The sequence below is a fragment of the Mustela nigripes genome, chromosome 17 (genome assembly GCF_022355385.1).
Source record: "Mustela nigripes isolate SB6536 chromosome 17, MUSNIG.SB6536, whole genome shotgun sequence".
Taxonomy (NCBI): Eukaryota; Metazoa; Chordata; class Mammalia; order Carnivora; family Mustelidae; genus Mustela; species Mustela nigripes.
The window spans coordinates 9602386-9624893 of record NC_081573.1 but is presented as its reverse complement, the minus strand read 5'-3'; the positions used below and the strand labels follow the sequence as shown (position 1 = coordinate 9624893).

At 52.8% G+C, this 22508-nt stretch overlaps 1 protein-coding gene across 1 annotated transcript; it reads right to left on the bottom strand.

The window, feature by feature from the left end:
- Window positions 1–1405: 1405 nt before the first annotated feature.
- PHLDB3 (pleckstrin homology like domain family B member 3) lies at window positions 1406–21930 on the bottom strand. Its single transcript, XM_059382042.1, has 17 exons — window positions 21862–21930; window positions 21506–21573; window positions 20630–21007; window positions 19845–20027; window positions 19478–19615; window positions 17638–17766; window positions 17269–17430; window positions 16352–16462; window positions 16103–16186; window positions 15610–15720; window positions 8668–8767; window positions 8428–8518; window positions 8254–8341; window positions 8018–8074; window positions 4104–4323; window positions 3445–3530; window positions 1406–2441 (listed from the first exon to the last, which is right to left on the bottom strand). Exons 3-17 carry the CDS (start codon window positions 20879–20881, stop codon window positions 2307–2309), a joined length of 1947 nt encoding a protein of 648 aa, XP_059238025.1. The 5' UTR covers window positions 20882–21007; window positions 21506–21573; window positions 21862–21930; the 3' UTR covers window positions 1406–2306.
- Window positions 21931–22508: the final 578 nt, after the last annotated feature.

Sequence of the window (22508 nt, the reverse complement as noted above, 5' to 3'; positions counted from 1 at the left end):
AGGAAAGAGTGCCATTAGAGGTATTAATTTCGAAATGCATTTTTCTTTCTTCTGCCATCTTTCTCCACCCCTCCTGGTGTTCAAGGTCATATTCCCAAAGGCAAACCCCTTGGACACTTGAGAGCACAGACCTTCACAGGTATCTGCAGACCTTGTCCCACAGCCAGAGCAACTGCGTTGCTGCGCACCCCTTCTCGGGGACAGCTGTCCACTGTCATGCACCACCTGAGATGCCATGAGGCTCGAATGTATGCCCTGCTCTTCCCAGCTGCCCCCAGGCCTGCTGAAGTTGGAAGTGACAATGGTCATGGGGCAGGAGCAGGGAGGGAAAGGCAGACAGAGCCTGTCCTGGGGATGTGGGAGATGGCGGGTTGTGGAGCCATGTGTGAGCCAAGGCTCTGATCCCCTTCAGCACGGGCTTGCCAGCCCTTCAGACTGCACTTACGAAACCCAAATTCCAAAAGAAAATTAAGAATTTCCAGATAGCAACCACAGAGCATCACACCTGACGGCTCTTGGCACAGGGACCTGTCACCTATGCTGATCACATGTCTGAGAGGCACCCCATTCTCAGAGGGGTCTGGGGCATGATTTGATCCAAGAATCCAGATGTCTGGCACCTGGAGGCAGAGGCCAAGGGACACAGGGGTCCTCCCCAGGGCCCGGGGATTGAAGTGTTTGTATGCCCAGGACTCAGGAGACCACCACATTTGGATCCATAAGAAATCCTGCAATGGGATACCCATGCCCTAAGCAAACAGGAACCAGAGGGACTGAGTGCCTAGTTCCAGAGAGGTCTTTCCAGTGGCTGAAGACCTGTCTCTACACAGTGAGGGCCTAGGGTGGTCAGGGCTGTCTTGAGCAATCTCAAGGGATGGTGGAAGCCCAGACTAGGCACCTGATCCAGCCTAGGGATCAAGGAGAGCTTCCCGAAGGAGGGGACACCTTGAGTAAGACAGAAAGAATGAAGAGACTTTTGTCTGCTTTGTTTTCCGCTGTCCTCGATCCTTGGAAGCTCTTTCTCATCAGTTTTTTCAGCCAGCAGAAGTTCCTTCAACATCTAATTTGCACTTTGGCCCTTTGCTGTGTGCCAAGGACTCAACAGTGACTTGAACAGTCCGAATCCCTGCCTCCTGGGGCTCCCATCCAGCACAGGAGACACACTCATCAACAGTGATGACCCAGAGCTGTCAAGGCTGTGATAGGGGAAGGCACAGGCTAGATCATGGAGGATCAGGGCTGGCTGACACGAGAAGCCCAGGGGAAGTACCTGACTCAGCCAGGAAAATCAGGGAGGGCTTCCTGGAGAAGGAAACATCTGAATCATGACCTAAATGATGAGTAGTGGTGTGGAGTGAGGAAAAGTGCCCAAACAAGGGGAAGAATATATACAAAGACCAAGAGGTGAAAGGAAAGCATTTTTTTCCACTTTCATAGACTGAAATGTGCCCTATGGTGCTGAGGACATGGTAGTAACCAGGACACCACTGGCTATGACCTTATGGGACTCCCAGTTCATATGGGACCCAGATCCACTACCAGTGATCACCTAGGGTGTTTAGGGATGGAACAGGGGAGCTCAAAATGGGGTGCCTGACCCAGTTGTGAGGGGCAGGAAGGGCTTCCTCAAGGAGAGATATCTCAAGTCTGAGAAACCAGGAGCTAACCACTTAAGGACAAGGCAGAGAATAATTATATGCCAAGGCCCAGAGGACAGGAGCCTAGAAGTTCTTAGAAACTACCAATAGCCCTGTCAAGTCAAAAAGGGTGGAAGCAGGGGGGGCCACAAACTAAAATAACAAAATTGCCAAAGATTAAAGACACGTGCTTCTCCTCATGCCCCAGCTCCCTAGGCTTGACCTTAATGTTGAAGGCCTCCATTCCTAAAGAGAGGAGAACGGGCTGTGGGACGTTTGTCTCTTAGAGATACCTAGAACTAGGATGTCCTGCCTAGGTCAGGGCGAAGGGGCCCAGGACACCTGTTCTAGAAATACACTGCATCAACGACGGTCTTTCTCCGTGTTTAATTCGGGATCACAGGAGCACCAATAAATAGTTCCTTCCCACCCCTGCAATCTTCCTCCTGCCCAGGGCAGGTCCCAAGGGCTGGCTTCCCATCGCAGGAAGGCACCTGCAGCCCAAAACACCACGACTCAGGCCTGCTGAGCCGCGGCACCTGCAGGATTCCCGAAGTTCCAAAGGGGCGGGCCCAGGCCTTCCGCAGCGGGCGGGTGGGCGGGTGGGGCCTAGGGCGGGGCAGCAGAGGCGGAGCCTCACCGGTACTTCCCCCAAGAGGGCGGGGCCCCTCAAAGGGCGTGATTCTCATCTGCAGCCGTCACAATGACGTCCATCCAAATGCGCATGGCCTCCGGGCTGGGCGCCACCATGTAGAATAGACGTTCGTAGGTTTTCACGCAGAACGTCAGGCGAGGGTTGGGGCTCTGGGTTAAGCAGCGGAATAAAGATGGTTAAGAGAACAAATGGGTTCGAATCCAGCTTTGCTACTGACGCGCTGTGCAGCATTGGACACGTTACTTAGACTCTGAATCAATTTCCCTGTCTTCTTAAATAATGCTACCTACCTCATTGGGTTATAAAGCTGCAATGAATTAACATTTGAGGGCTTAGGATTCGGGGAGCAGGAGGAATTCAGAAGGAAGTCTTGTGTCCCCTTTCTAGCTTACCTCCTATATTAGAAATATAAGCACTCACCCCCCCCCAAACTAGGTCCCCCTGGTTTGTACCTGGAGAATGCTAATGTCTACACTCCATTTATTAAGTAGCTATTTGCCAACCCTGCATTGAGTAAACCCCTTACACCCATTCATTACCTTCTGTTAACCTTCTGAGGAAATGGGTTACACTATGCCCATTTTGCAGGTGAGAAAATGAAGGCTGGCTAAGGGAAGTTATTTTCCCATTGTCCCACAGCTGGGATTCCAGCCTAAACTCTAAAAGGCCACACACAGTTGGTTGCTCCCCAGAGCTTTCTAAATACCATACCAGTTGCCAACACTTAAATTTCCTGGCACCACAATTGTACAAATTTCAAATTTCTGAGTTCCCTAGGGCAAAAAAATATGAAGTGACACTGTGCGGCCCATTCCCATTTGGCAAATACAGGCAGGGGCTGAGAAACAATCGCCTCTTCGGGATGCTCCCAGGCTGCCTCTGTCCTCACCCTGACGTCTCCATCCATTTATTCCCAGCCTGGCATCAGAGCTTGCCAAATTTTTGCTCTCGATGTTCTGCTCTGAGAAAAGCAGCAGAGGCTGAGAGCCAGAGACTGAGCTCTGAATTTGTGGTTGCTGCAGTGAAATGAGCTGATGGGCTCCTCCTGGGCTGGATAGAGGATACTGAAGTGCATGTACCCAGGGGCAAGCTAAGGTCTGACTGCAGGAGCTCTAATCGGGAAGGCAGGGGGGGCACCAAGCGGGACTTCACCTTGAAGGCACAGCGTAAGTGGTCATAATAGACTTCCTCGATGGCCTGGAAGTAGATGACGCCTTTGAGTTTGGTCTCTTCCTTGTCTGATGGAGGGAGGTGAGGGGGAGACAACCAGTGAGAGGTGTGCATCTGTGCATTGAGGCACAGGTTGCTAGACCCAAGTCCAGAGACTGGTGTTGGGGCGAGGGAACAGTGGCAGAGTCTGGAGGCCCCTAAGCTCCCTGGTTGGGAGCTGAATGAATGCTGAGGTTGGAAGGGAAACCGGACAAGCCTGGGGAGTTGGAATCCTAGGTCCCTGAGTGCCTTGGTCCTGGAGAAGAAAAGAGACTCAGAAGCGGTTCAGAATTACTGACTCCCTCAGAGAAGGGTGAGGGGCCTGGACTCCTGCAGGTTGAGGGTGGGGGGAGGGCAAGGGCGATGCTGGTCCAGATTCCCAGTAGCTCAGGAAAAACGGGGTTTGGGGAGTAGTAGTAGCCAGAACTGTACAAAAGTGTTGGCTTCTGTGTTGCTAACAGGACTGGGGATCCAGACTCGTGGGCCTAAGTGAGAAGGGAACAGGGACCGGGTGTCTCAGGTGTCTTGTGGGGAAGGCCTCTGGAGTGGCCACTTTCAGGGTCCTAGGGTCCCAAGGTCCCAGGTGGCCAGGCTGAGCTTACCAGCGTAGTAGGCCAGACGGCGGGCCTGGCGGTCGAAACAGAACCACCGCTTCCTCCAGGTCTTTATGCGGCCGCCCATCTTCACCAGGGATCCGCGGCAGCAGCCTCCCGACACCCTTAGGTGTGGGCAGCTTTCAGGATTGTGGCCCCAGCGTTCCAGGTGCTGCCGAAGATCCAAGACTCGAGGGCCCAGGGGGCGGGGTGGAGGCATGGGCGGGGCCTGGGGAGGGAAGAGAAGGGGGCAGCTGACATCAAAGGGTCAGGAAGGGGGTGGTCCACCAGCCAGTCTTGGCTCCCTCTCCCCTGCTCCCCTGTAAGGCTGGCCACAGCTTTAACCAGCTGTATCAACAATGCCCATCATGAGAATGAGTCTGGAGCTAGAGCCAGTGACTAGGACACCCTGCCATGGGCTTACTAGCAGCAACAACTTGACTCCCCATGATTGTCCCTGGGACCAGGCTACTGGGAGCCCATTTACAGATAAGCAAACTGATGTACAAGAAGATAAAATGATCCACTGGAAGTCACCCAGAGCTTCTAGAAGGTAGAGATGAAACAGAAGCCCAGGTCCACCTGACCCCTGAGCTCACCCCAAAACACAGAAGGCGTGGCAGAGAAGTGAGGGAACCCAGGGGAACCCTCATAAACTGCGAAACAGGGACCAAGTAAGTGATCCATACATGCGAGCAGTCCTGTTGTTGTTCTGGTTGTGATGAAATCAGTGGTTACTTCTTGGGCAGGGCACTTTATAGGTATAATCCCTCTGCTCTCTCAAACCCCTCAAACAACAACAACAACAAAACGGAGCAGGGAGGTAAGTACATCATTACCCCCATTTTACAGATGTCAAAACCAAGACTCCGACAGGTTAGGTCACTAGGCCCAAGTCACACAGCTAGAGCTGATGGTGCCAGGACTCGCCAGGCAGAGTGGTCATCTCAGGGGCCAGAAAGGGAAGAACCAAGGCAATGACAGTGTCTGGTGTGTACAAGGCCCAGCCTGATGGCACCTGTTCTTCCTAAAGGATCCCTGCAAAGAACAGTAATGACCCCCACGGTCGCATGGAGGCTCAGAGCAGTGTGCCTCAGACTTGAGCCGGCAGGCAGACCCCCCAAGGATTTTGTAAAAAATGCAGCCTCTGGTTCAGTCAGGGGTGTGGGTGAGGTTCTGCGGGTCCAACAAGCTCCTGGGCCGCCAATGCTGCTGGTCCACGGACCTCACCTCGGATATCAAGGGCTGAGGAGATGAACTGAGGAAACAGAGGCGAGGCCAGAGCAAGGAGGGATAAAAAACAGAGATGAGACTCAGTGGATGGAGATGGAGATGGGCAGAGCCATGCAGGGGGGAGATGCATAGGAGGGAAGGAGCAGTTAGCAGTTAAAAGGGTACCTACTGGGGCCCAGAATCTTCTATGGGTCCTGTGGCCAAATCCAGACAGCTACACTAATGATCAGCAGTGTGTATGAAAGTTCCCACTCCCTGTTGGGCACTGTGTGTGCCAAGTGACCACAGTGATCACCTCGTCTTCTCTCCAAAAAACAAAAAACAGCTGTCTGTCCCATTTGCCAGATGATACAACTGGGGTTTCTAGGGAGGAAGTGACTCACCAAGGTCACCCAGGTAGGATGAGGGCAGAAAGTGGGCCCCCATCCAGAAGAGCTGATGGGCTTCTGACTCTCGATGCCACTGCTGCCCACTGTGTCACCCCCGTGGAACCCCTTCCCCTCTTGGAGCCTCAGTTTCCCAGTGCTGAAATTCGGGGGCTATCACCGTATTCACCTCACAGGACTGTTTCAAGGTCAGGCTCTCCAGTCACGGGACCGTGCCTCTAGGAGGGAATCCCAGAGAACAAGAAGGCAGCTTAGAGTGAAGGGGGGAGGGGTAGAGGGACACGATAATGCACAGAGCAGGGAGCTGTTTAATAAATGATGATGCTTCATTTTTAATGAGGTAGAGTTTATGCCTGGCAGCCCGGAAGGCTCCACTGCCGTGCCTGCTTTATTTTACTCCCCACCTCTTATCAGCACCTGACAGGCTACTTAAAATTTCACATACTGAAGCTGCTTTTTCTGCCCATCTGCCTCTAAATGCCAGCTTCCCCCAGGGCAGGGATTGGATTTGGGTCACTGCTGTGACCCCAGGGCTTCCACCAGCAGGCACTCAATAAATATAAAGGAAATATTAAAAATAATAATAACAAGGAAAGGACAGATGGTTGAGAAAACAAAAAGCAGACTGGGAACAATGTGCTGGCTTAGGGGAAAAATAAATTCACAAAATAAAAATAAATTCACAAAATAGGTGGTCAGTGTATGTGGAAAAGTGTTAAAAAAGACTGGAAGGGGGCACCTGAGTGGCTCAGTCGGTTAAGTAACTGCCTTCCGCTTGGGTCATGATCTCAGGGTCCCCAGGATGGAGCTCAGTGTTGGGCTCCAGCTTCCCCACCCCCATTGGGCTCCCTGCTCAGCACGGATCCTGCTTCTCCCTTTCCCTCTGCACCCCCTGGCCCCGCTTCATGCTCCTTCTTTCACATGCTCTCTGTGTGTCTCAAATAAATAGATAAAATCTTAAAAGAAAAAAAAAAAAGGGATTCAAAGGCTTCTCTCAACAAGAGGAAACACTTGTGACTCCTGAGGTATAATGGGGAGACCTTCACTTCCCCAAATTCAATAACATTTGTTGTAACAAAAATGTATTCATGCTATTACCGTGGGTAAAAATAAAATTTGAATAAGGAGCAGTCAGCTAAATCCAGAATGTGCAAAACACTGCAGGATAAATGACTCAATTTTTTTCCCACAAATAAATGGCAAATGTTTAAAAAGTAGGGAGGGAGGACTCTTCATGTCAGAGATGTGGGAGACATTTTAAATGCACTGTGTTTACTTTCTTTGGATCCAGATTCAAATAAACAGCCATAAAAGGACGTTTCAGAGACAACTAGGGAGACGTGAATGTGGGTCACATCTTAGGATGGTACAGAATTATTAATTATCTCCTACAGTATGGCAATGGCATTTTTGTTACACTAAAAAGAAAACTTGCCTATTTGAGATACACAGTGAGGTATGGAGGAAATGATACAATATCTGAAATTTGCTTTAAAATATTTAAAATGCAGGGTGGGAAGTAAGTGAGCGATCAGAAAAGATTTAAGACTGATAATCACTGGGGAGCCCGGCTGACCCAGCTGGTAAAGTGTGTGACTCTGTGACTCTTGATCTTGGGGTCATGAGTTTGAGCCCTGTGATGGGTATAGAGAATATAAAAAGTAAATCAAAATCTTGGGGCACCTGGGTGGCTCAGTGGGTTAAAGCCTCTGTCTTTGGCTCAGGTCATGATCCCAGGGTCCTGGGATCAAGCCCCGCATTGGACTCTCTGCTCAACAAGGAGCCTGCTTCCTCCCACTCTGCCTACTTGAGATCTCTGTCTGTCAAATAAATAAATAAAATATTTAAAAAAAATAAATTTAAAAAAAATCTTAAAAAAAAAGTCGTAATCGTCGAAGCTGCATGGTGGGTACATGGGGGCTTCCCGATCTACTCTACCTCTACAAATGCTTGAATATTTGTGTAATAAAGGTTTTTAAAAGAATCAAACGAATTTTTAAACGTTTTAAGGGATTTTGAAAACCCCAGCATATCGCTGCCCTCGTTCTACAGTAACTGCTGATGCTGTCACCCATTTATAGAAGAGGAAACTGAGGCACAGAGAAGTACAGCATGTTACCCGAGGGCATGCCATGGATACAGATAACAATAATGGGAACAGAAACCAGGCCTTCTCAGTTCCCCTCCTGTTGCCAGTCCCCAGATACTTTTCCTTTGGAGGAGAGGAGAGGCTGAGAGAAGAAAGAGCAGGGGCTGGGGCAGAAACACAGCACGGAGATGGGGCTGAGGGCAGGGCGGACTGACCATGATGGCAGGTACATCCGGGCCTGAGGAGACTTCCTTGTTTCTTCTCATCCCTTCCTGTGGATTGAGGACGGAGGAGTCACTAAGGATGCTGACCAACAAGAAGTACGGGGGGTACTCACTGGGTTCCTGGTTCTGAGGGAGGAGGGGGCTGGGGGCCTGGACTCTTGGGTCTGAAGGAAGAGAGGACAGGAGTAGGATCTCCTGACCCTAAGGAGGAGGACCTGGGGTCTCACCCTGGCCTTGAGCAGTCGCTCCCTCTCTGCCACAGCCTGCTGCAGAAGCCGCTCCATGCGGGCGATGTCTGGGTGGAGGGCCCCACAGCTGGCAGGAGGGAACAGAGACCGGGGCAAGTTACAGTGGCCCAGCCTCATCCCGCCTCCCCACCTTCTCCCTCCCTGACGTCTCACCTGTTCCCAGGGCCACAGTTCAGCAGCTGATAGAGCGGGTGTCTTCCAGAGTTTCCTGACGCTGCTGGGAGGGCCGAGGCCTCCAGGGGTCCTGGGAAAGAAGGACTGGGGCTAGGGGGCCAGGATTCTCCCTTGTCCAAGCCCCCCACCTCCACCCACAGGCGTCTGCATTCCTCCAGCCTTCCTGCAGGAAAGGCGGTGACAGGGGAGGAGGTCCGTGGGATTGGGAGGGACTCTCACCTGTATAATGAAGGGACATGGGTCGGGGGGATCCCCTCTGGCTCACTCGCTCTCCCCTCTTCCGGGGCAGGCTTCCAGTCCTCTGGAGGCCTATGGAGCCCTGAAAACACACAAGGCCCATGCATTTATGAGAAGGGGCTCAATCTCGACCAGCAGTCGGAGGGCTGCCAAGGGTAACCAGCAGCTCCCCGGCTCAGGTCAGAAAGCTACTGCAAACGTGATGCTGGGGGAAAGCAGCTAGTCACAGAGGACCACACAGAGCAACGTGCAGAATGGGCAGATCTGGAGGCAGGAAGCGGCCGAGTGGTTGCCGGGGTGTGGGGGGAGAAGAGGGATTGAGTAGGGCACAGCTGGATGATGCAGGGTGTCTTCTGGGTGTGATGAAATGCTCTGAATGTACAAAAACCCACTGAACCGTACACTTCAAATGGGTAAACTGTAGTGCAGGTGAATTACATCTCGATAAAACTGTAAAAACAATTTTAAAAGCCTATCACGTTGGCATGGCTGTGGGAAACCCACATGCTCTTCCACGGTGCTGGGTTGGGGGGGACGGTTCCTACGGGAATAACATTTCTAGAGGCCACTTCAGCTCTTTTTATTTTTAAAATGGCAAATGCCTGGGATGCTGGGTGGCTCAGTCGGTTAAGCCGCAGCCTTTGGCTCAGGTCATGACCCCAGCGCCTGGAATCGAGCCCCGCTTTGGGCTCTCTGCTCAGCGGAGAGCCTGCTTCCCCCACTCTGTCTGCCTGTCTCTCTGCCTACTTGTGCACTCTCTCTCTCTCTCTCTGACAAATAAATAAATAAAATCTTTAAAAATAAAATAAAATAAAATAAAATGGTAAATGCCTAAATGTTTGAGCCCCAACTCCACTTCTAGGACAATATCCTACAGACAACACTTGTCCATGGGAGTGGAGTTGGACTTGAGTTGGAGATGATTCCCTGCCAGGCTGGGGAACGACCCACGTGGCCATCAGAAGGAGGCGAAGTGTATAAACCAGTTGTCATCCACGCCCCAGGAAAGTCTGTGGCATGTGAAAGGAGGAAAATGCTCTTTCTAGCCAGACAGGGAACATTCTCCAAGATACAAGCAAGTGCAAAGCAGCCTAAAGGTTACCCTAGCTCTGCATAAAAAGATGACCAATAGGGGCGCCTGGGTGGCTCAGTCATTAGGCGTCTGCCTTCAGCTCAGGGCATGATCCCGGGGTCCTAGGATCAAGTCCTGCATTGGGCTCTCTGCTCAGTGGGAGCCTGCTTCTCCCTCTCCCACTCCCCCAGCTTGTGTTCCATCTCTTGGTGTCTCTGTCAAATAAATAAATATTTTTTAAAAAAATGACCAAAGTATATTCACGACAGACTATATAAATACTGAGTAGTTCCGGGAAGACTCGAGACACTGGTAATCCGGGGCTGCCCACACGACATGAACGTAATGGATGGAGATGATGAGGGAAGAGCCATCTCTCCAAATAACTTGCCATGCCCTCCTCCAACTTTGAACTATGGGAATGTTGGCTTTTAAATAAGTAAATAAATAAACATGACAACCAAATGTAGCCTGTGCTCCCAGGGCCCCAAAAATGGAGACTTTGTTTTTGTTTTTGCTAGAAAAAACAATAGGGGGACAGCTGACAAAATATGAGTAAGATCTGGTTATCTCAATAATATTATCTCAATGTTAGTTTCCTGAATTTGATCGCTGCAGTGTGGTTATGTAAGAGAGTGGCCTTGACCTTGGGTAATAAATGTAGAAGTATTTAGGGGTAAGGGGAAATCACGCTTTGAGAAGAACAATAAAAAAATGTGTGTGTGTGTGTGTGTGTGTGTTTACAGAGAGAGAATAATAAAGCAAATGTCCAGTGTGATAAAATGTTAATTACAGAATCTGAAAGCCAAGTATACAGGCATTCTTTCTACTGTTTCTGCAATTTTTCTGTAAGTCTTATATTATTTTAAAGTAAAAAGTTACCAAAAGATGAAAATTTGAAAGTAATTTGTAATTTATAATAATACTCTCTTATTTGAGGGTAATAAAGAAATAAAACTGAATTTAAAAAAAAAAAAACACCGGGCGCCGGGGTGGCTCAATGGGTTAAAGCCTCTGCCTTCGGGTCAGGTATTGGTCCCGGGGTCCTGGGATCGAGCCCCGCCTCCGGCTCTCTGCTCAGCGGGGACCCTGCTTCCTCCTCTCTCTCTCTCTCTCTCTCTGCCTGCCTGTGTGCCAACTTGTGATCTGTCTGTCAAATAGATAAAATCTTTAAAAAAAAACAAAAAAACACAACTCTGCATGGGTAAACAAAGAATAGAAATGGGGTGTCTGGCCGACTCAGTGGGAAGAGCACACAGCTCTTGATCTTGGGGTTGTGAGTTCGAGTCCCACGCTGGGTGTGAAGATTACTTAAAAAATACAAAAAGAAGAAGAAAAATTAAAAAAGGAATAATAAAAATAAAAATAACACCTTGCATAATGTGAGCACCATAAGGATACTCACTGCTATAGATCACAACTCAAATATATTTAATCTGTGAGCTAATGACAGAAAAGGAAAAAATCGAAATGGTTACCTTGGGAAGAGTGCAACCCAAGCAACTGTTTATTTTGAGGACAGGTGAACAAAGTGAAACCAGCAAGCATGTGTCCTGCGTTTTCCTGGGTAACCAAATAGCAAAGGAAGGCAAGTCTTTCTCTACCGAAGTATTTCAATGAATAGATGAGGAAGAATAAGGGAATTTTATTTATTTATTTGAGAGAGAGCACATGCGTGCAAGCAGGATCGAGGGCAGAGGGAGGAGATTCCCCGCTGAGCAGGACGCCAAACGTGTAGCTCGATCCCAGGACCTCCCGGGATCATGACCTGAGCCAAAGGCAGATGCTTAACTGACTGAGCCACCCAGGTGCCCCAAGGAGGAATAACAGACTGGAATTTTCCCACTCGAGACCACACCAACAGATAAAGGCACCCACTCCAGAGAAACAGAAACAGAGAAAGAGGCGCATGGCCCCCAGCAAGACTTGCAAAACGCTGACCCTGCCTCTGCTCGGGCCCCACAGCCAACTTCCTGGGAAATGAAAGAGGTATGACCATGACCATGAGGTGACCATGACCCCCACGACGGTGTCAGCAAACCCTGCCTGGGAAACTCTACAGGATGGCCATCTGGTTTCTTCACCAAATAAATTGCAAGGGGGACAAAAAAAGGAAACAGAGGGGAAGTCTATAGAGACTTAAGATATGCAGACACAAAAAAATAAAAAACAAAGGTAAGAGTAAACTATGGTGTTTAGGGACAGATACTGAATTGACTGAACTTTAAAGAGTGAGGAGGAGATGCTAGAATGTCAGGCCAGTGGTCCTCCTCCAGGAGGCGGGTGAGGTTATCATTCAGGGCCTGTGGAGTGTTTCCGGAGTAGCTGCCAGTGTTGCCTCCTGACACAGCTGGCAGCTCCAGAATGTTCCCATGTAATAATTAAGCTGGGCGTATGTTCCACGTGATTTTCTGCACCCGTGTTATCTTTTAAAAAAAAAAAAGTTGGACAAAATACTAACAGCCAGGATTTGTCAAGTGATCGTGCCGTGCCTCACAGCGTACCTGGCATCCTGCAGAGCCATGGAAGCTTCTAGAAGCCTGGGGAGTCGGGAAAGTTTCACTCCCCTCTACAAGGAGGACTCCAAGTCCTGAGCCCCTGGGCCCCTTCGGGCTTCCCTAGCTTCAACTCTATCCCCAGCACTTCCTAGCTGAGACCTGAGATGCCTGGTAGAGGAAACGGGTGGAGGGTGGGGGGCAGGGGGACCCAAGCCCTGTCTGTACAGCGCTTATGTTGTAGGAACTGTGTAAACCATCATACAAATAACTATCATCAGAAACAGCTGTGAGCAAAGAGAATAAGGTGTCGTAAGAGAGGATGGGCTTCCGACTGAAAAACCGGGGACAGCCTTCTGGACACTGACCCCCAAGGCCCAAAGAATAAGAATGGGCCAGGGAAGACTGAGGGGAAAAGTGTCCCAGGTAGAAGGATCAGCAAATGCAAAGGGCCTGAGGCAGGAGCCAACAGAAAGTTGGCAGGTCAGCGCTCCTGCAGCTAAAGCAGAGAGTATGTGGGGGACAGTGGTGAGAGGTGAGCAAGGGCAGATCATGCAGGGACCCGCTCGCTGAGGTGAGGAGGCTCAGGGGTCCACTGACAGCATTAGGTGGGGGAGGACTGAAGCAGGAGAGGTAGAGATCACTTGGCTGTTGTGCAGGGAAGAGACTGCTGGGAGACAAAGAATAAGGTGGAGACACTCAGTGAAAAAGCTGATCTAGTGTCACAGAACCAGAGATGGGAGGGGCAGTGGGTAGCAGAAGGGAGCTAGTAATTATAATAATACCAGTTACTATAAAGATAATCAGAGCAAGAGCAGCACATTCTCTAAACTCCTCCCATGTGCCGCGCACGGTGCTAAGCTCTGTAGCCATCAACCAGTGCCTGCAGTTACTTCGCCCATTTGGCAGCTAAGTACACTGAGGCACAGAGACGCGACCCCCTTGTCTCCTGCAAGGCACCAGTCATGGAAAACAGGCAGACTTGGCTCAGATCTAGTTCTGCCACTTCCTGGGGCTGTGACTTTGACAATTCCTGTCTTCTCGGCTTAAGATCCGCCTCCCCCCCCACCCGTAGAGTGGGTAACTAGTCCTGCCACCCTGCGTGGCTGACCCAAGATTATGAGTGACCTGGTGCAAAGCACGGAGGAGTGTCCGGAACAGGCCCCAGGTGGCACCCAGGTGCCAGGTGGGTACGGGATCCCTGGCCTCGGACACGGGATTCCCGGCCGCGGGCACAGGGTCCGCGTGAGCCAAGAACTCCAGTAACAACTCCATAGGAATGAACGTGGCTTCCTGGCAAGTACCTATGGGGAGGCCATTTACTTCTAAGGGTCGTATTTACCGTAAGTTGTGCTGCCTGGCAACAGGGCTGACCCTTCACCTTTTTCTGGCTGCCAGAGCAACCAGCTGGAAAGTGAATTTCCCAGACAGGAAGTCTGCAAACCCTTTACCCACATCATAACGGGACCTACTTTGGGGGGGTTCTTCCGAGCAAAGAATGAAATATTTTCGTTGTATGGACAGATTTCATGATACAGATCTGAAGTTGAACACATCACACTGCCAACATATAGGGCTGCTTCTCATGCCAAATAATAGCAACTCCATGCTTCAGAGTGATAAAATGGGGGGGGGGGGCCCCGGGGGGGGGCTCAGGCAGTGAAGCGGCTGCCTTCCACTCAGGTCGTGATCCTGGGGTCCTGGGATCGAGTCCCCTTCAGGCTCTCTGGCCTGCTTCTCCCACTGCCTGCTGCTTCCTGGGCTTGTGATCTCTCCCTCTCCCTCACAAATAAATAAATAAAATCTTAAAAAAAAAAAAAAAAAAAAGAGGGGCACCTGGGTGGTTCAGTCTGTTGAGCGTCTGCCTTCATCGGGGGTCACAATCTCAGGGTCTTTGGATGGAGCCTCATATCTGGCTCCCCGCTCAGCGGGAAGCCTGCTTCTTCCTCTCATCCCCACTCATAGTCTGTCTCGCAATCTATGCCTCTCTCTCAAATAAATAAATAAAATCTTAAAAAAAAAGAAGACAAAATGACTTAAAATGGTCTACCTTAAGCTCTCAAAAATCATGATCATTATTAATATTGCCTAACATTAATTAATAAACAAGAAATAATAAATAGTATGTATTACAGTAATGTTATACATAGTATATAATGGCATCAGACAATAGAATAATGTTAGTAATAATTCACATTCACTGATATTATTATTGGGTATATGAGAAAGGACACAGGCACATGCGGGGGTTCATAACAGCGATGCTTAGACTACAAAAGCCTTGAATCCCCACTGTGAGAAGGAGGGTTGGGTCAGCGCCCTTGTGTAGACTTCTGTGCCTCCCTGCTGCCGCCCCCCAGCCCCAGGGGAGCCTGGAAAGGTCTGAGTACTGACACCAGTGCCTGGGTTCCAATCCCAGCCCCGCTGAATTCCAGCTACTTAAATACCTTCACCTCTCCGCCTCTGTTTCCTTACCTATGAAAAGGACACAAGGACCCAGCCAGCAGTATGGGTGCAAAGACCAAATGAACGAAGCTGAGTGAGGCACTTGAAACAGTGCCCTGCAGGCTCTAAGGACTCACCAACTGACAGCTGTCACTTCTCTTCCTGTTTACAGCCTTATCATGAGAGCCATTAAACATGACGAGGCAGCTCTAAATGGATCAATAGAAAACCATCTCCGCGATAGAGCGTTAATTGGGAAATCAAAGCCAATGAAGAGCTTGTATACGCATTTTTGAAAAAAAGTTTGCATCACAGCTACCAATTTCGGGGCACCTGGTTGGCTCAGTGGGTTAAGCATTTGCCTTTGGCTCAGGTCATGATCCCAGGGTCCCGGGATGAAGCCCCACGTTGCAGGTGGGGTGGGGCAGTGATGGGTTGGGGGGACCCTGCTGAGCAGGGAGCCTGTTTCTCCCTCCCACTCCTCCCCACTCCTGTTCTCTCTCCATCTCTCGCTCTCTCTTTCCAAAAAATAAATAAGATCTTTAAAAAAAAAAAAAAAAACACAAAAAAAACAGTAGAAAAGAAAAAGAAACAAGCAGCCATGCTGGGGATGGGGGCTGTGGGCCAGCAGAGTGCACAGAGAGGGCCTTCTTATGAACAGGCCCTGCATGGCTGCTTTTACAAGTTACTGCTGGGTGCACCCGGTCCCATTCTGCCAGGGGAGCGGTGGGGTGTTAGGCAGGAGAGAGAAAATCAGTAAGTAAAGCTTCAGCGTAATAAAAATCAAAATACCCCCCATTCATCCTTCCCTCTGCCCCAGGTCCCCACGCGGAGAAAGCCACAGGGAAAGTTCCGGACTCAAGAGTGACAGTGAGACAGTGGCATAGGGGGCCAAGGCAGCCGGGGCAGTACCTGCAGGGAGCTGCGAACGGAGAAGAGGCAAGAGGAAGTGGCGGAGGCTGTGTGGGCGGTGGGGTCCTGCAGCACCAGCAGCTGGCGGTCTGTCTTCTGGGTGAACAGGAGCTTTAGGAGAGGGGTTGAAGGTTATCGGGAGCTGGAAGGATCACAGAGGGCCAACCAGCTCCCAGAAGCTCTGGCCCTGGTCTCCAGTGTCAGCCCATTTCTCAGATGGAAAAACAAAGGCTTCAGGTCACAAGAGGGCTGGACCGTGGTCTTAGCGGAGCGAGGACTGTGGGCCAGACCACAGGTTCCTAAAAGAGGAGGGGCTGGAGGCCTGAACTCTTGGGTCCCAAAGGTGAAAGGGTTTAGGGCCTGAGAATTGTGGAGAAGGGAGAAAGGGTCTGTGGGCCTGGACTCCTGAGGGAGGAGGGAGGAGGAAGAGGTTGGGGGATGGACTTCTGGGTCTGAGGGCAGAGGGGCTGACGGGTGCTCGAAATCCCCATACCTTAGTGAGGGCCTGGTTGGACTCAGCAAAGTCCCCACCCGGAGTTCCCTGGAGGCAGTTAAGCTGGAGCAGTCGGCCCCGTTCCTGAGGGAGAGCAAGTTATAACCGGCTAGCACACCGCAGAGTCTGAATGCACTGGCCGGCAGCCTTCCCCGGAGGAGCCAGAGCCGGGAGACAGGGTGCAGGGTGCCAATGGGATGCCCCAGAGGGACGTGAGGACAGTCGGACGGGTCTCCCAGGAGAACTCACCTGAGTCAGGGCCTGAAGGGCCTCCTCCTTCTTCCGGCTCAGCCCCCGGCTCTCAGCTGCCATCTGCTCCCCCAGCGATTTGAGCTGCTCCTCTAAGACCTGGATCCGGCGCTGCAGGGCACAGCCCAGGGCCCTGGTCACTCAGCCACCCCGGGGTTCCCAACTGGCTCCCACAGAGCCTGGGGTCTGCTGCACCCCGGAACAGGGACCCCGGGACCTGGGTGGCCAGAAAGTGATGGGGAGTTAAGTTCTCTCATGCCCTCTTCCCTTTTGGAAGTCCAGAAGGGACATGGGGTGGTTTGTTGCAGGGTAGGGGCTGGGGGGAATGGAGGATCTGATGCATAGACAGACGGGGAGAGACAGAAACCCAGAGAGACCTGTGGAGAACAGATGGAAAAAGGGACAGAGAGACCAACCAGAATAGTTACAAAAAAGAAAAACCAAGACAGTACCTCCAAGAGGAAGATACGAGAAAGGAGACAAGGCACAGACAGAAGGGAAAAGAGAGAGTGACAGGGAGAAATCAGAAACGGAGGTGGGGGAAGGAGCCCACACCGGAACCGGGCAGGTTTGGATCCCAGCTCCACCCTCTATGAACTGAGTCACGCTGGAAAAGGTTACTTGAGCACCTTGACCTTCAGTTTCTTCATTTATAAACCGGGGGGGAAAAAAAGTCAGAATGGCCTCCCCAGGTTCTTGTAAAGATTTGATGAGTAAGGACTCATGAAGCATTTAGGACCATGACTGGCCCATAGTAATTGCTCAATAAACATCAATCATTGTTGTCACTCTTGTGAAGACAGTGAGGCAGGTAGGGAAGGATGACAGAGGAAGGGCCAGACGTGGCATGGAGGAGTCAGAGGGCAGCAGGGAGGGACGGAAGGCAAGAGAGGGAGGGCAAGCCCTGTCCGACTCACTCTGTGCTGCGCCACACTGGCCTGGAGTTCCTGGACCTTGGGGTCCAGTGCCCGGGCCCCAGTGCTGTCCCGGTCCTCCTCCTCCCTCCGGCTCTCCTGCTCCAGCTGCTGGAACTCTAGGTCCTCGTAGGCACGCTGGGCCACATCCAGCTGTTCCCTCATCTGCAGGTGGGAAGGCAAAAACTGGAGGCCTGCACCCCTGGGGCCCGTGGAGGGAAGAGCGCTGGGGCAAGGAGGGAAGAGGAGCCTGAGGACTTAGACTCCCAAGTCCTGGCGGTTATAAGGCCTGAACGCCAGGTGAGGGAACAGGGTCCTGAGGAAAGAGCGGCCTGGATGCCAGGTCCCTAAGGGAACCTAGAGGAGCCTCACCTCCTGTACTCCTTGCAGGAGCCACTCGCGCTGCTCCTCTGGCTGGGAGTCCAGCTGTCCCTGGGCCTCCTGGAGTCTCTGGCGAAGACCCTCCACTCGATCCCGCTCCTGGCTCAGCTGCCTCTGCTCCTGAAACAGCACCCAGGCTCTCAGCCTTCTCAGTCCAGCCCAGTCCGGACACAGGAAGAGAAACAGAGGCCCGCACGGGCCAGGCTAGCTGGATCTCAGAACCCACCTGGCTCCTGGCCCCAGGAATGCAGGGACCCTGTCTGTCGAGCTCACTCTGTTTTGTTTTTTTGTTTTGCTTTGTTTTTTGTTTTTTTTATATATTTTTAAAAGATTTTTATTTATTTATTTGACACAGAGAGATCACAAGCAGGCAGAGAGGCAGGCAGAGAGAGAGAGAAGGAAGCAGGCTCCCTGCTAAGCAGAGAGCCCGATGCGGGGCTCGATCCCAGGCCCCTGCGATCATGACCTGAGCCGAAGGCAGCAGCTTAACCCACTGAGCCACCCAGGCGCCCCTCTGTTTTGTTTTTTTAAAGATTTTATTTATTTATTATATATAGAGAGAGCGTGTGAACATGTGTGACCATGAGCAGGGGGAGTGGCAGAGGGAGTGGGAGAAGCAGGCTCCCCGCTGAGCACAGAGCCCAATGTGGGGCTCCATCCCAGGACCCCAGGATCATCACCTGAGCTGAAGGCAGATGCTCAACCGCCTGAGCCTCCCAGGTGCCCCTGCCAAGTTCACTCTTGTCTCAGTGGGGACAATCAGGGCAGTGAAACATAGAAACTACTGGAATCAAGAGTGGAGAGCACCTTCCTGGATGTGAGGGTTTTAAAATCAGCCTCAAAAATCAGGAACTTTTAGACCTGGGGAGACAGAGGGAGCTGGAAGGACATTTTGGACTGTGGGAACAGGGCAGCACAAATGCACAGTACTTGAAAAGCACAGGAAGTTTTGGGGGTAAATTCTGGTCAGAGGATAGAGGTGAGGAGCACAGAGGGGGGTGACAGTGGAAAGGCAGGCATGGTGCAGCTTGCCTGGCTTGGCCAACCAAGCTAAGGAGCCCTTATTCTGGGGCAATGGAAGGATGAGAGAGGGGGGAGAGAGAGAGAGAGAGAGAGATTGAGGGAGCAGAAAGACTGACTGCAGGCTTGGGGGTGAGAGGGAGGGAGCTGTGCAGAGCAAGGCGCCTGTTTTTAAAAACACCAACCCTATATCATTATCACACCTTAAGAATAAACAGGTTCTTAAAGAATTTACACACAACATGTCTGGGAGTGGCTTTTAAAACAGGGTTAGGGGGCACCTGGGTGGCTCAGTGGGTTGAGCCTCTGCTCAGGTCATGATCTCAGGGTCCTAGGGTTGAGTCCCGCATCGGGCTCTCTGCTCAGCAGGGAGCCTGCTTCCCTCTCTCTCTCTCTCTCTGCCTACTTGTGATCTCTCTCTGTGTCAAATAAATAAAAAAAAAATAAAAAAATATTAAACAGGGTTAGGGAAGCAAACTGGGGGATATGAAATAAGAACGGAAGATTAATTTCAGCGGAAGCCGGTGAGCACACCGCAGGGCCACCAGTCTGACTATTCTTTTTCTCGGTTTTACATTTTTCACGAGATGACATTTAAAGAGCAAAAAGGGAGGGTCAAAGGAAGAGGCCCCAGAATCATGGTCTGGGAGGGAGGAGGAAAACGAGAAGCATATGCCCACCTCCCACTCCCCCAGCCGAAGGATCCCCATTTGGGGAATGAGGATGACCCTCAGGTCCCAGGAGCACCACCAGGGGTATCGGTCCCAAGACGAAGGAAACTGATGGTGAAGATCCCGCAGGAGAAACTGACCTGTTCCCGCTGCTCCCGGCTACCCTGCTCCGTGTCCCCCTGCTGTCCAAGCAGCTCTCGGAGCTGCTCCTCCTCGCGCCGGGCAGCCACCCGCTCCCCAGCCAGCTCGCCCCGCAGAAGGGCTACTTCCACCTCCATCTGTGGGGAGAATGTACGGACTGGGGCCTAGAGGTCTGGGTCCGAGAAAGGAGGGCGCTGGGGACTCAGACACCTGGGTCCAAGTGGGGTGCCTGGGAGTATGGGCTCTTGGATTCCCCAGGAGAGGGCTAGAGGCCTAAGAGTGGGATCCCGCCGGAAGGCCCCGGAGCCCCACCTGGAGGGCTCCCCTTGAGAGGGGCCAGACTGCCCACGAGGTCCGCAGCCTCACCTCGATCCTCAGCTCCTTCCTCTGGCGCTGTAGCTCCTTCACGCGCTGCTCCATCAGGGCCACGCGGGTCAGTGCCTCCAGCTGCTGCTCTCGAAGCCTCCGTGCAGCCCCTCGCACTCTCTCCCCAGGCTGGGGAGATGCGGGGGGCGTGACTGGGGTCGGTGCCGGGGGCGGAGCCTCCCCCTGAGGTTGGAGGGGGCGTGGTCAAGAGGAGAGGCCCCGCCCCTGCAATCACCAGGCATTCCCACCGCATTCCCGGGTCTGGGGGTCTGATTTGCTCCAATCAGTCGCCACCCCTGTTGACTGAAGTGGTTGCAGGTGTGGGAGCCCCCCGGCCCGAGAGGTGGCCCAGGGTCTCGCAGTCGGGGAAGTGGGGTACGCGGCCGACTCAAGGAAGGTCCCTTTTTCGCTACCCAGGTCCCATTCTCTTGGCATCGCGTCCTGGTAAACCTGGATCTCTCTCCCTCTCTCCCCGGGTCGCTCTGAGTCTTCCCCCGTTTCTCTGAGTTTTGTCTCTCCGACTCAGTGCCTGTCTCTATCTCTGAATCGCTGGGTGTCTCTTCCTTAAAGAGTATTTCCTTTCTGAGCATCTCTGTCCTTTGTTTCTGGGTTTCTGTTTGTCTCTACCCCATCTCTCTGAGTCTCTGTCTCTTTGGGGTCCTTGTCTCTTGGTCTCCCTGTGTCCAGATCTCTACCTATCCCTCTGTGTCTCTGTCACCCGCTAGCGCCCGTCCGCCTCTCTGGGCCGCCCCGCGACCCCCTCCTTCGCCCTCCAGGTCCCTCACCGCGTCGCGGCTGCTCTCCGTGCTGCTGCCTTCTTCCACTTCTTCCTCTTCCTCAGCCTGCTGCTCAGCTCCTCGGCCGCTCGGAAGCTCCTTCACTCCCTGGGGCTCCTCCGGGGCCTCAGGCGCCTCCGGCTCCTGTGGGTCCTCGGGGTGCATCTGGGACTGCGCAGCCCCTTGGGGCGAGACCTCCGCGTCGCCCTCTGGGGCCGGAGGCGGCCGGCACCCCCTGTCCCGGCCGCTCGGCGTCCCCATGACCGCCCGGCGCTCCAGCGGAGTGGGCGGGCCCGAGTTCCGGGGGCGTGGCCTGAAAGCGCGGGGCTGCGTCCCAGGAGGCTCCCGAGCTCTCCGGTGCTTCGAAAGAGCTCCAGGAGGCGGGGCCTGAGAGATCAAAGACTGCAACTGAGCGCTCCGGGGGCGTGGCCTGGAGTTTCCAGGGGCGGGGTTCGATGGCTCTCGGGGAGTCACAACCCCGAGGGCCGGACCCGAATTTGAGTTGGGGTCTTAGCACGCCCTCTACTGGCCTCTCCCTCCTACTCAGGTGTCGAGCCTTGTACCCTCCCTGCAACTCCCCACGATCCCTTGGAGCACCCTGGAGCAACCCCATCTCCTTCTCCCTCGGCGTCCGGGATCCCGCACCCTTCTTTCCCGAGCCTGGAAGACTTGGCTCCGACACCACTGTAGGGGTAGCAGCGTCCATGCCCTCTCACTCAGATCCAGGAGTCGAGGCTCCTAACTCTCCCTCCCTGAACAAACCAAGAGTGGGCGTCCTTTGCTCCTCCCAGGGGCTAGATTCCAAGACTCCAGCCTCCCTCCACCCCCGGGAACCCAGAAGGCGGCCTCCAGCTCCCTCCTCCCCCGCAGCCCCGGCCTCCTCACCGGCTCAGGCTTCCGTGCGCTTCCCTCTGCGCTCTGGGCGCTGACTTTTCTGTCTGCCGGACAGGTGGCTGGGGAAGAGGGAGGAGAGAAAAGCTGCTCTGTCCCCCTCCCCAGCAGCCCGGAAGTGGAGCGGGGGACAACAGGTCCAACAGCTCCCGAGGGAGGAGGGAGACCAGTTTGCCCCGCCCGCGGCCGCGGCATCCGGCCATCCCGGCCCCACCCTCGGAAAAGCCAGCATCGCGACCCCCTACTCTGCCTCTAGCAGCACCCCCCCCCCCCCCCCCCCCCCAGCCGCCCCCCCCCCCCCCCCCGCCCTGTTCCTGCCCCCTGGAGGGCTAGGCGTTTTCGTCACCTACGTATGAGTGCCTCCCTAATGCCCAGACCCCGGGAATCCTGAAAGGAAGCGGGTAATGGAGATAGGGGCCTCTCCCCTCTAATAAGCCCTTCAGAAGGGCTCCGACCGGTTTGGGGAGCTGGGCAAGGGGAGGGGGTGCCCTGAGCTGAGTCAGAGACCCGCCCACAGAAAGGGGAAGTGTGATCCCCCCCACTCCACTCTGCTATGGGGTGGAGGGCAGAGGTTAAAGGTCTCAGCCAGACCCTTTCCTCTCCGGGCAAAAACAGGAAAATAACTGAGAAAGGCACGTGAGAAAGGATTATTGGATGTCGGGAGCTGTGCTAAACACTTGAAACTCGTTCCTTTCATCCTTACAGTAGCCTGATGAGAAAGGGATTACCATCTCCATTTTATAGTTGGGGAAACTGAGGCCAAGGGGGATAAATGTGCCCAGAAGTCTAGACATGCTGTTAATCCCAAGGCTGGATTTGTTCTCTGGAAAGTCCACGTTCTTAACCATGGGCCACATTGTCACTCTGATGCTGCAGGGAAGTGCCTGGAAGATCATTCCAAATGATAGTGACAATAATAGTCACCACTGATAGGGCTCCTGCCACGGAGGCAGTGTGCCAAGCACCTCATACAGGCAGACTCACTGGATCATCACAA